The sequence below is a fragment of the Aplidium turbinatum genome, chromosome 2 (assembly GCF_918807975.1).
Source record: "Aplidium turbinatum chromosome 2, kaAplTurb1.1, whole genome shotgun sequence".
In the NCBI taxonomy this organism is placed as follows: Eukaryota; Metazoa; Chordata; class Ascidiacea; order Aplousobranchia; family Polyclinidae; genus Aplidium; species Aplidium turbinatum.
Genome location: NC_137473.1, coordinates 11041425 through 11053424, shown reverse-complemented (window position 1 = coordinate 11053424; position 12000 = coordinate 11041425). Strand labels below are relative to the sequence as shown.

At 39.1% G+C, this 12000-nt stretch overlaps 1 protein-coding gene across 1 annotated transcript; it reads right to left on the bottom strand.

The window, feature by feature from the left end:
• Positions 1 to 683: 683 nt before the first annotated feature.
• LOC145788231 (CUB domain-containing protein 2-like) lies at positions 684 to 4754 on the bottom strand. The gene is made up of 4 exons (XM_082599994.1): positions 4665 to 4754; positions 4070 to 4214; positions 3340 to 3515; positions 684 to 914 (listed from the first exon to the last, which is right to left on the bottom strand). Exons 1-4 carry the CDS (start codon positions 4749 to 4751, stop codon positions 753 to 755), a joined length of 570 nt encoding a protein of 189 aa, XP_082456120.1. The 5' UTR covers positions 4752 to 4754; the 3' UTR covers positions 684 to 752.
• Positions 4755 to 12000: the final 7246 nt, after the last annotated feature.

Here is a 12000-nt window from a genome sequence, read left to right as displayed (position 1 = left end):
CCGATAGCTCAGTTGGGTAGCGCGTGACTTCTGGAACGAAAAAGCTTCAACATCAAGTCGCGCTAGTTCGACTCTCGGGGTGTGTGCTTGAGCAACGCACATTAAGAACTGTTCTCCATTCAGCGGCATCTAATGGATGGAATAATTTCTCGGCAACAAGACTTCAACAATCGGAAACCTCACTCTGTCAATCTCGGTGACCAGGCCTGCGTGAGTGATTTAAAGCCTCTACAAGTATGCGAAACTGCCAGGATTACGCTCTACAAGAAGCTTTCCCAATCCGAGGATAAAGATTGAAATCAATTAAAAAAAATTCATATTTCTTAGAAAGCTTCAAACACATGCTTGACTAGCACAGTGGCTCTTTATATCAGATCCCAGTTTATTTTGGTATGTCCTGAATAGCTATTGGGCAAACTGCAAACCTAGTGTGTGTTTAAAGCCTATTGCCCATGGAAGGAGCTTCAACAACAAGCTAAAGCCGGAAGTCGAACCAGGATCCTTGAACAATGAACGATCTAATAATTGAAAAACAAGCTCTTTATCTACTGCGTCACGCTACCATGCATGTATTTTATTTCAATACAAATTGTAAAGGATTCTTGCCTCAGGTTAAAGTGTTCCAGGCACTGTGGTCGTAGGCGAACCGAAACCTAATTTTTATTTGACAGTAGTGTGGTCTACACCTACAAAAAATGTCATCACTAGATTAAAAAACAAAGTTATGCAACCAAGCTCCAAGCAAAGTTTGATTATGCAGGAGTTATTTCGTAGGTGAATCGAAATCCTTTGCTGCCAACGCTTGCATCCGTGTGGTAGAAAACACTCATTTCTCTCCCCGATGAAACAAGCGTTTGAGGTAGCACAACGTCCTTTCCTCGATATGTATGTAAAACTGTGTCACCATTGCTGATCTACAAGAACGCAAAGCAAACTGTTATAATACAACACCAGCAATGACATAAAACGTATTTGCACAAACACGTTAGGCTACCAGCTGTTTTTGTCGTATCCTATACTGTCGTATACTTTTCTCCGATAGTTGAAGGTTTAGGGTGCACTGGAAAGCAAGGAAACCGACCTTCCTGTCCACCTTTCCAAATACACAGCCACATGTTTTGAGCGGTGTCGAAGCGGTGCCTTCGAATGCCTTAACAGGACTCTCACCACTCGGCTATGCAACTACCACTTGATTGATTTAAACTTTATCTTCAGACAGAGAAATTCTCTTTGGAGGCTTAATCCCAGCAGCTTTATATACTTGTGGAGGCTTTGTACTGCTGCCGCAGGCCAGGTCATCGAGATTGACAGAATGCAAGTTTATCTTGCTATTGAAGTGTAATTGTCTGTAGATTCCTTCATTGACAAAGTATCATTAGTTGCAATCCGGATCATGAAACGTGTTACTCAAGCTCATACCACGAGAATTCAACCGTCATTGCTTGACCTTGGTTTGGTTGGTTGGTTTTTGAATCTTTATCCTGGGCCTGACAAAACCTTGATGGGTTATTTCTGGTAGTTTCGAGTACTTGTAAAGACTCTTGAAACAGCGCTGGTTACCGAGATTGGCAGAGTGAAGTTTTCCGATTGTTGAAGTGTTGTTATAATCATTCGCTATCTCCGCTTGCAGCAGATTGCGCATCAAGATGGGTTACTTGATTGATTGATTGAATCTTTATCCTCGGACTGGGAAAGCTTCTTGCAGAGCTTAATCCTGGCAGTTTCGCATACTTGTAGAGGCTTTGAATCACTGACGCAGGCCCGGTCACCGAGATTGACAGAGTGAAGTTTCCGAGTGTTGAAGTCTTGTTGCCGGGGAACTATTCCATCCATTAGATGCCGCTGAATGGAGAGCAGTCCTTAACGTGCGTTGCTCAAGCGCACACCCCGAGAGTCGAACCAGCGCCGCTTGATCTTGAAGCTTCTTCGTTCCAGAAGTGACGCGCTAACCAATTGAGCTATCGGGGCGGACAGGGTTTCATGCGATTTTATGAGCCGTATTGCTTCCATGCTGGCTCAAGGCAGATTGGAAGAGGGTGATAATATGTCACCAGATTATTACCCGATTTATCCTCACTGCGTTATGCAAGAAAGAACACAATCGGTACCCTTTTTAAAGTCATTGATATGACCCGACCTGGAATCGAACCCAAGGCTACCAGCACCAGAGCCGAAGGCGATAACCACTGAGCCACGGGTGCTGGAAGTGTTGTTGCTGGGAAATTATTCTATTCACTAGGTGCCGCTGAATGGAGAGCAGTCTTGAAATGCGTTGCTCAAGCGCATAGTCTGAGAGCCGAACCAGCGCCGCTTGATCTTGAGACGGGCGCGTAACCACTGAGCTAACGGGCGGACCTTCTTGCAACGAAGTTGGAGTATGTCATCCAACTGAACTACGAGAGCAAACATATAGTAATAATATTTCTCGGCAGCTGTTATACTACAGTAGCAAAAATTAGTAGCGATGGACAAGTGTTTCTATTGTTCGCTATTCCTTGAAATGCGTATTCAGTCTTGTGCTGACTACCAGGAAGAACGTCCCTATCAACATAAGCAACAAATGAAGTTATTATTCACCAAAAATCTTAACAGGCTGTTAATTTACCCTCATCGAGATAATTAAAAAGTTCTTATTTAAACATAAATAGTTTTTTAATTTTCTTCGCCAGCCAAGAGTCTAAGGGCTCTTCGTATCTTCGATAGAGTGGTGGTCCAGACTAATTGTTAGGACCGGTATCGAACAGTCATAATGTTGTTTCGTTTTTTAAGTCACAAAGATCCTGAGCTCTGTTTGAAAATTGGTGTGCTACACGCAGAGCCACAATAGGCAAGGCGCCGTTTTCTGAACCTACACTTTGCTCACAAGTTCCGGTAGTGGTGAAACTTCTTTTACAAATTAGCTCAATAATCATGTGAACCATCTGCTTGTTCAAGAACCGGTGTAGTTTACAGATAAACCCTTGGTTCCACAAGACGATTAAGTAGCTTGTATAGTTACTGGCTCTTGATTTATCAAAAGGGACTTTTTAAATTTTTTTTATAGTCCGACCTAGCTCCAGCTCCACCCAGTGATGTAGTTAGAAAGAAAACTTTAGAGGGGTAAAAGCGACTGTTAGAGAAGCAAACATCATTCAACATGAATTACACTGGATAATAAAACGTTGTTGTAGTAGGCTACTAAAACATGTTTTTTTGGAGTAAGATAAACTTTTGGGGGGCGATTGCCTCCCAAGCCTTCCGTGGCAGCGTGGCTATACGTCCTTGGTTCGAAAATTAAACATTAAACAACTGTAAAAAACAGTCGACTGTAGAATAAAATAGCATTAATAGGCTGCTTACCTGGACGTAGTCGCAACATGACTGTGTCTGAACGTCTAATATCATCAACTGAATTCGATTATTTAAAGGAGCTTGAAGATAGTAGGTGCAATCCAAATTGCGGTGTGAATAGTTGGGATAATTTGGCGAACTCAAATATTCACGGCTTGAAGTGACGTTGTAATAGAATCTACACACTGAAAAATAAACAGTAATTTGAGCTTAAAATGTATCGTAAATTGCATTTTGCCTTGTTACAAAATCAGGCGCGGTTGTTAAGAGATGTTGCCTGAATTGCCGCCTCATAAGAAGATGTTCTTCACGTTACAACCACAACAATTTTTAATACAGTCAAGTACCGGGATAAATAGAAAGAGCTATGCATGAACGCCTAAGCCTGGAACAGGCATTTTATACAAAGACGAAGAAGCAAGAAAAAGGCGCGATTGAGTACAAGTTGTATTCGAATCTGTAATTCATATCAAAGTTTTTGCTAAACCATGTTTAGGGAGGCAAGGTTGTAGTGTGTTGCTTGTAGTGAAACCAACCACAAATCCTCAATTAGAAGTCTATTTTGCTAAAGCATATCTAGGTTGCAAACTAAAACCAAAGTGAAGTAAAGCAGGTTATTGATACAAAGTCTTAAAAAGGCAATCTGATCATAAACTAAATGCCTACACATTAAGCGCTTCAAAAACTAATATTTTGTCATTTTCACTGTAATAACTACGAAATTGCTCATTGATGATACCTTGTTTAAAAGATCCAGTAAAACCATCTCTGGTGGCGCCTTCATCAGAATGAAAGTAAACTCTCATTATTTCCCCAGTTGAAATATAAGTTGTTGGAGTAAGCACACCTTCCAATCTGGAAATTGGACGTAAGTCATCAAGTACCTTAAAACATGAGAAGTCAATGACTTTTATCAATTGATTATTAGGATTTAATTTGCCAAACATTCACTCAAAATTGGAAGATTTGTTTCGATTCAAGCTCTTTTCGTTGGTTCAATAAGATGTCCTCTTCCAATATCCAAGAGCTGTCTCCTGTCTAGGCCTAGGGTACACAGGTGACGCAATGCAATGTTTTTATATGTTCTGACGCGTTCATTACATTAAGTCAACGTCTGCAGACGTTGAATCATCGTAAACAACGCTTGATTTTCTATCTAGGCCGACAGCGTTAATACGTTCTGAAATGTTCTGCTTACAAAGTGGGCAGATTTTAATCAGGTTTGTTGCTTTCTTGAAGCACGGAAAACTAAATCACAAAAACAAGATAATAATCATAAAAAAGGATTAACTGTGTAAGTTGCATTTGTTTTGAAAAATTAGCGATGAAATTACTTGAATATAATCGTGTCCTTCTTCAGTTTCTCCAGCGGTGATACTCAATTCAATTTGAACGCTATCTTTAGACCGCAACGTCCACATACAATCAAGATTATCAGCATGGTCCAACGGATATCCTGGTGTGCGTATTGCCGCCGCTGACGTTGAGGCAACAAGTGCACTGCCACAGTTTTCCGCTAAACATAATTATTATTGCTTTTTTTATTGAATGGAAATATGAGTAAATGTAACATCCATGCATCAATACCCTACAGAACATATACGTCTGTCAACAGATGAAAATATTTTTTGAAAAGGTAGCCTTTAAAAAATTATACTTTCTATTGCTTGATATAAACGCTGCAGAATATGTATGTCAACAGGTTGAAAAAATCTTCAAAACATCTAGCCTACCTCACCTAATCTATAACTAGCTGTAAACCCTTTTTTCTGCGTAGTGTCATCTGTAAAGAGTCGGATTCTCATGGTTGTGGTGTGCGATACAATGTTAACTGGAGCTTTCAATTGTCCTAAATATTTTCCCATGCTAGTCAATCCATCAAATATCTGAAAAAAGCACGCGTTAAAATGTACACCGCTCAAACAATGACAATGAAACGGTCTGCAATTGAGAGAAAAAATATTTCCACGACATGTAGGATAAAGCTTAATGGCAGCCGAATAACTCGGATGATTAAGACTTTGGAAAAGTGTTGTAGCTTAGGAGAGGGTATAGCACGTGAAACGAAATCACAAGGAGAATCAGTATTTAGCGTACTGGGCATAGAGTAATCGTAATTGGTTGTTGACAAGCAAAACAAAGTAACCTTAGCGGGTTTAACAAAATGTAGCCTACTATACATACAAAACAAAATATCGAACACATTGACTCAAACGTTTTCGACACGTACGTGTGTCCTCAACAGGATTTAAATCTGCAATATACATAAAATGAAAAGTCGTAAGGTAAATTTGACTTTGCACTATAGCTGTAACGACACTCTGGACTGAAAAGCACAAACTTAACAAATGATATAAGAATGATACAAATGATACAGAAATGATACAAGAAGGCTTAGGCGTATGTCAGCTTGACTGACCCCTTTGTTTGTTGTTAGAATTTAAATACTTCGCCTGAATGTTTCATAATTTCGTGCTTTTTATTGTTGCAACTGTCGGTTGTATGACCTAATAACCCTCATAATTTGCATAGAAATTGTCATTATTACTGCTCGCAAACTAATTTGTTCCTTGGCAACCACATAACATTTTTAGTCATTTTCTAAAGTGAATTGCTGTAAATTTTACTGATAGTATGAGCTAATTAGTTGTACTGAAGAGGGTTCACTACCCGAAATCGCGATCTGCAACAGAAGAATTTCAATTTGGACTTTGTCATGAACATTGAATTTTCACCCAAAATTTTCTATTTCTGTTTGAACTATATGTAGGCCGTAGGGGAGTGTGGGGATAATTGGGACGCGTTACAACTGGGACACTTGCAATATTTCCCGCGTTATACATTCAGTCATGCTAACGATCACGTGTTCACGTAAACATCAGTTTCCTTTCACTTGTGTGCAGTTGAGACCATTGTTGTAGCAGCTATTCAACTTCAATCGTTGTAACTAGTTTTTGAGTGGAAAACGTTAGGCTTGGCACTATTTTGTAATAGTGCTCGAATAATAAAGGTATAACTTATTAGTTTTTGTTAATGAGCTGTGTTGCTTCAGGTATCAGCTTGCATTGATGGTGGTAAAGAAGTCATCCTTTTGCAAGATAAATGGTAGAACTACAAAATGGCTTAAAAACATCTTGCAGGAGAAGTGGAGAACTGGGACAGGCTGTCCCAGTTCTCCCCTATAGTAGTGCTAGTTCTCATCGTAGGGTTACGATTCATTCGTGTGACGATCATGGCAGATAGTAAAGATGACGAACTTGAAAAAAGTGAAGATGAATTTTTAGATCCAATTTATTTAGGAGGTGTGGATCTAGATGCCTTGCAAATGGGGTGATATGTTCTTGTAGAATTTAAAATGGAGAAGGCTCTCAATTCTGAATTATATGTGGCTCAAGTTGAGGAAACATCTAGGCTACTGAAGATGAAGAGGTGATGGTTACCTTTTTACGGTAAACTAGTAAATTCAACAACAAATTTGTTTATCCGCAAGTCCCTGACTCCCACCCTATTTCTCCACTTGATATTGTTATATTTCTCCATTCTTCCAAGGTCATTTTCGAAAGGAACAACACTTCGTAGGCTACCAAGGACAGCATAATATTTGCCGTGAAGTTTGGAGATCTTGATATTCGTTAAAAGATCGAAGATATTTTTTCACAAACATGCTTGAAACATTGCATTTCTATAGTGTGATGCTGACTGTTAACATCACTTTTGTAATTTGAGTTTGTTATTACTGTAATAAAATCAAAAGACAAGTTTCAACAGCAAAACTTGTGTGCATTCTTTGTACTGCCCATTTCACCCCAAGGTGTCCCACTTCTCCTAACCATGTGTCCCAGTTCTCCTGCACGTGTCCCATATATACCCATTTGACTCACTGCTTTCAAATTCAAACCATTCATTTTTCTTTAAACCTATGATTTCATGCAATCCAAGATTAATGAAGGGCATCAAACTCCACAAAATACAAGCGCTAGTAATAAAATTTCGCGAAGCAAAAAATTGTAATTTGCTTTTTTCTGAAACCTTAAAATTTTGTCCCACTTATCCCCAGTCTCCCCTACTTTAAAAGGTCGTCAATATTACTGCATTCAATTTTTTTCACTAAATTAGATGCTTTTGTAGCTGCTTTACGCGGATCCTCTATTGACTTTACGTTAATTAGGGTTTAAAGTGTCGAAATTCTCTTTTTTTCATTTATACAAGAATGATTACGAGTAAATCATACGGTGGGAAACAGATCACAGGAGAAAAAATTTCCTACCGTATAATTTTATTGCAGATTTATTGGTAGACAGATATATCTTGGAAGTTGGAACTGCCATACTTCTCTTTGATATGGGCGACTTATTTGATACATGTTTGCTTTTATACTTTTCTGCTGTTACCTCAACATAATCACAACATGTTTCCGTCACAAGGTCCTTGATGGTCAGCAAGATGCTCTTATCGCCAACAGCTAAGATGGTCCAGTCACACCGGTAATTATTAGGATATCCATTCGGGTAACCAGGAGAAACTATGAGTTGCGGAGTATTGGTTGCTTGCAAGTATGCTTCGCTTTCACACGTTGGCAAAACTGAGTACAAACAATAAGAGTTAGGCTATTGTTGTTGAACTATGCGATTTCAAGCGACGTAATAATAAAATTTCATCAAAATATATTGTAGCCTCCAGTAAAGTCAAAATTAGGCCTACATCCCACCCGTTGGACCTTCTGTCAACATTATTTATATGTAGGCTGTAGCCTGCATTTTAACATACTCTCGTCTAACGTAATTTTCAACTTCTCCATAACAATATTCTTGGTATGCTTTTCCCGACTGAATAGGTTTTCAGGCAAATTTGCTATTTTTGAAACAAAAACAAAGGACAAAGAGGGTCCAAATTAGAGCACTATATGCAGTTAATCTTGATAATGGCTTGACCTTTTTGTCCCAACTGTCGGTTACGTTTCTAATTACACTTGCCAGGAAAATTCCGCTGCAGCTGCTTCTGTCGATAGGTAGCTCTGAATCCCTTGTTATTGACATTTCCGTCGGTATGAAAAAGAATTCTTAAACTTTGTCCAATAGAAACAGCTGTGGATTTTAGAACTTCGCCTTCGACCTGATTTAAGATTATATTTCCATCCAAAACCTTAAATAATAAACAAAATTCAGTTTGTCTGTTATGTCAACGTCATCATTTTCAATTGAAAAAACTAAGGTTAAGTGCAGATTGAAGAAATAAAGGCGGGGCACAGTGGAACGGGTGTTTTTAATGACTTTGTCAACTGATAGATGTCGCTATGAATTTTATGGATTATAATCAAGAAGGTGTTATAATCTTCAGTTTAAACAATTTATGGCGCAGAGGTTTCACAAGAAAATACTGCTTGTGGAAGTAACCCAGACAATCACATTTTTCTGGTAGCCTACATATCTTCATGAGATCAAGTACGGATCTGACCAGACAATATGTGGTGACATTATGTAGCTGATAAAATGACCTCTAAGAAATGATGTGATTTTCCACTTCTCTTTACAGTATAGCAGTTAAGGTTTTTGTTGAGTGAAAAGCATCTTATAAATAAAAAGCTGAAAAACAGAGCCTCAGTTTCTTAATGTCGGCTGGGTTACCAGTCTTCTGGAGGCTTTCGCAACGTGTTTGTGTCCTGCCAGAGCATATTTTACTTGTCAAAATATAATTAAGCGAACTAGTCGTTATTGGCTTAAGGAACGTTTGCACGACACTCAAAAAGATATCTGTTTGACGCCGCTCCAGATCACGTGGCTGTGTTTCAGTAAATAAGGCTTTAATGCCATGTTTAAAAGATTGCAAATAAAATCTTAATTGGTAATTGGCCTTTTTTTAACCACTCCAACTCCGGACACGCCAAAATCCCTCGCTCAACAGCCCTGTTATTTAGTCTGAAAGTTTAGAAACTTATGGCATTTAAATCTTGTAACTGAAATAAAGCAGTAATCCATTAGGCCTACTGCACGTAATTGCAGCATTTCTCTGTATGTACTTCAAGGTCAATTTCCACTTGATATCCTTGCTCAGCTTCAAAGGTGTAGTCACAGTCCAAGTTGTGATCTGCGTTGTCTAGATAATTGGGCGACGAAACAGTCTTCATTTGATCGCTGTCTAAACGAATTGTGTCATCACATTTATCTGCAAAGTGGAAAAGCTTTAAGCAGGCTAAAACTTCCAACGCAGCAGCAACAAAACTTGACCTGAAGTTGTGGTATATTTTAGGACGGCCCCACATGCAGTTAGGCTTAGGAAAATATTTTCTTATAACTGCTCAATTGCTTTTTGTAAATGATTTGACAATGCAGTAGATTTTATCAGACTAAAAATTGTGATAACTTAGGTTATTTTTGTCTCTCTCCAAATGTAAAGATTTTATTTAAATTGTAGCTTCCTTTTTTTTGTTTGCATCATTTCAGCAAAATGACCACACTGCTTACAGTGCTTAGCCTACCCTTGTGCAATCGATAGTGTTTTAGAAGTCTTTGACACATAGCCTATATAATAGGGTGGAGTGAAAAAAACTTTTTATAAAATTTTTATTAGCTTGGGGTTGGAAAACTTACCAATTACTACTAAAATTAGTTGTGAAAAATCAGAATGTAATCTGACGAGAGCTTGATCTGCCACCAGCCACTTGAAATTTTACCATTGGGCCATTCCGTGTCAATTCACACAGTCAAGAAATTCAACCCCTTCAATTTTTCTTGAATTTTACACACCTTTTCATTATCTTATATGATCAACACCTGCAAAATTTGAGTGAAATTTATTGAGAAACACGAGAGTTATAAAGCATTTAGTTTGGGGGGGTCTGCCGAGGGGCACATTTTTTTTTGTTTTTGGCCATGTTTGTGGTCCTATTACTGCTTAAGTAGATTAGGTAAGAACCCAATTTTTTTACAGGTGATAGTACTGCTGACAAGTATTGAAAACACAACACCGGTCACATTGTCACTCTAAATGGTCAAAGGTCAAAGACATCCAAAATATGGCCGTTTCTAGCTCTAGGCTAAAATTTTCCAAAATTTTAAAACCTTACCAAGACCCTATTGGTCACAGCGGTAAACCATAATCTCTTCGTGGGAAAATTTTAACTTAAAGTTCCCGAATCCGTTCGTCTGTATAAAATGACCGAAGAAACACACACTTGAACTTCTTTTCAAACAGTGTATTTCTGTAAAATTAGCCCGCGGCTATCGAAATGACTGGTGCAACGCCTTACACCTCTAAAAAACTGTCACTACGATACAGATTACTTGGATAAAAGACGGAGAATTTGTCCAGCTAGCAAGCACCAAATAAACCAGTTAAATGTGCGACCGACTTCCAACAAACAACTTCGAGAATGAATCAGAAAAATTTGTGATAACTCAAAGGCACGCCAGCAGTAGCGCGACGCAACATTTCATGTTTAAACCGGTTTCAACAGGTTTGACACGAGTCTTACGGACGATGGTGCAATTTTGGCTCATGTTTTAGGAATTTCCATGACGTAATATTCAGTAGACCCGAACGGTTTCTACATGACGTTTGACCAGGCGAACAACCGTCTGAAACATAGCGGCCCCTAGTTATGACAGTCTGACATGGCATAACTAAAAAAGAATTGACGACAATTGTGAGCCAATGAATAAAAACACATGATACACAAATTGTTTGAATCGCTCACGTTTAAGTTAATACGCAAATACAAAGGGCATGCAAAGAATGAACAGCAATAAGAATAAACACGACGATACATGAAATTGGTACCTTAGGTAGTAGGTACACGCAAAAAGTGATGCTATATACAATGATTGCGATAATAACCGACTGTTCTGGGCTCAGACAAGTGTCGGCCACCGCAGACAAAACCAGGCTCAAACCCTAACACTTAGGTGTTCTTTACGGGGGCGAGGCACGAAATATCCCTCAACACATAGTCTACTTTCACTTTCCCCGTACTCTCATCATAGTTGCAGACGGCAACTTTAGCTCTACGAACCACAGGCTTCCCTTTCCTAATTTGTGGAACTACCTCATGCACCCTCCCAAGTTGATACTTCCCACGTTTACCAATGTCCTGGAGAGAACCTACCACTACAAGTTGACCAGGCTCCAAATTCTCGGCCATTTTTAGCCATTTTTTCCGGCCCTGAAGACCTGGCAAGTAAAAATCGATCCATTTACTCCAAAACTGCTGAGAAAGTGACAAATTGAACCGATAATCCCTTCTTAATTGGTCACGATCATGTGGTTGCCCAACAGCACAGTATGGGTCTAAGTATGGGGTCAAAAGTGAGGCAGGGGTGATGACAGTAAAATCCCTAGGGTCGTCACTCAAAGGTACCAAAGGGCGTTCGTTCACGATCCGAACGGCACTGCCTGTGTACGTAAGCAGTTCAATAAAATTGGGCTTACGAATTGAAGAGTCCAAAATGTGAAAAAATGCAATTTTAAATTGTTTAACCATTGCCTCCCAGGCGCCACCTTGCGCCGGAGCATACGGAGGTATAAATTCCCAGTTTATCTCTCTCTGTCTCAGGGCGTTGTGAAATTCAGCTGATTCTATCAACTCGGGTAACTTCTTAGATGCTGCCTGAAAGGTACTTCCATTGTCGGAATAGATAGCATTAACCTGCCCACGTAAATCTGTAAACCTTGTAA

Coding starts and splice junctions, on each gene's coding strand:
- LOC145788231 (XM_082599994.1), bottom strand. CDS start 4,751: ATGTGGACGTTGCGGTCTAAAGATAGCGTTCAAATTGAATTGAGTATC. Junction 3,516..4,069: donor TACTGGATCTTTTAAACAAG/GTATCATCAATG, acceptor TTTATTTTTCAG/TGTGTAGATTCTATTACAAC. Junction 915..3,339: donor CATGTTGCGACTACGTCCAG/GTAAGCAGCCTA, acceptor GCGTTCTTGTAG/ATCAGCAATGGTGACACAGT.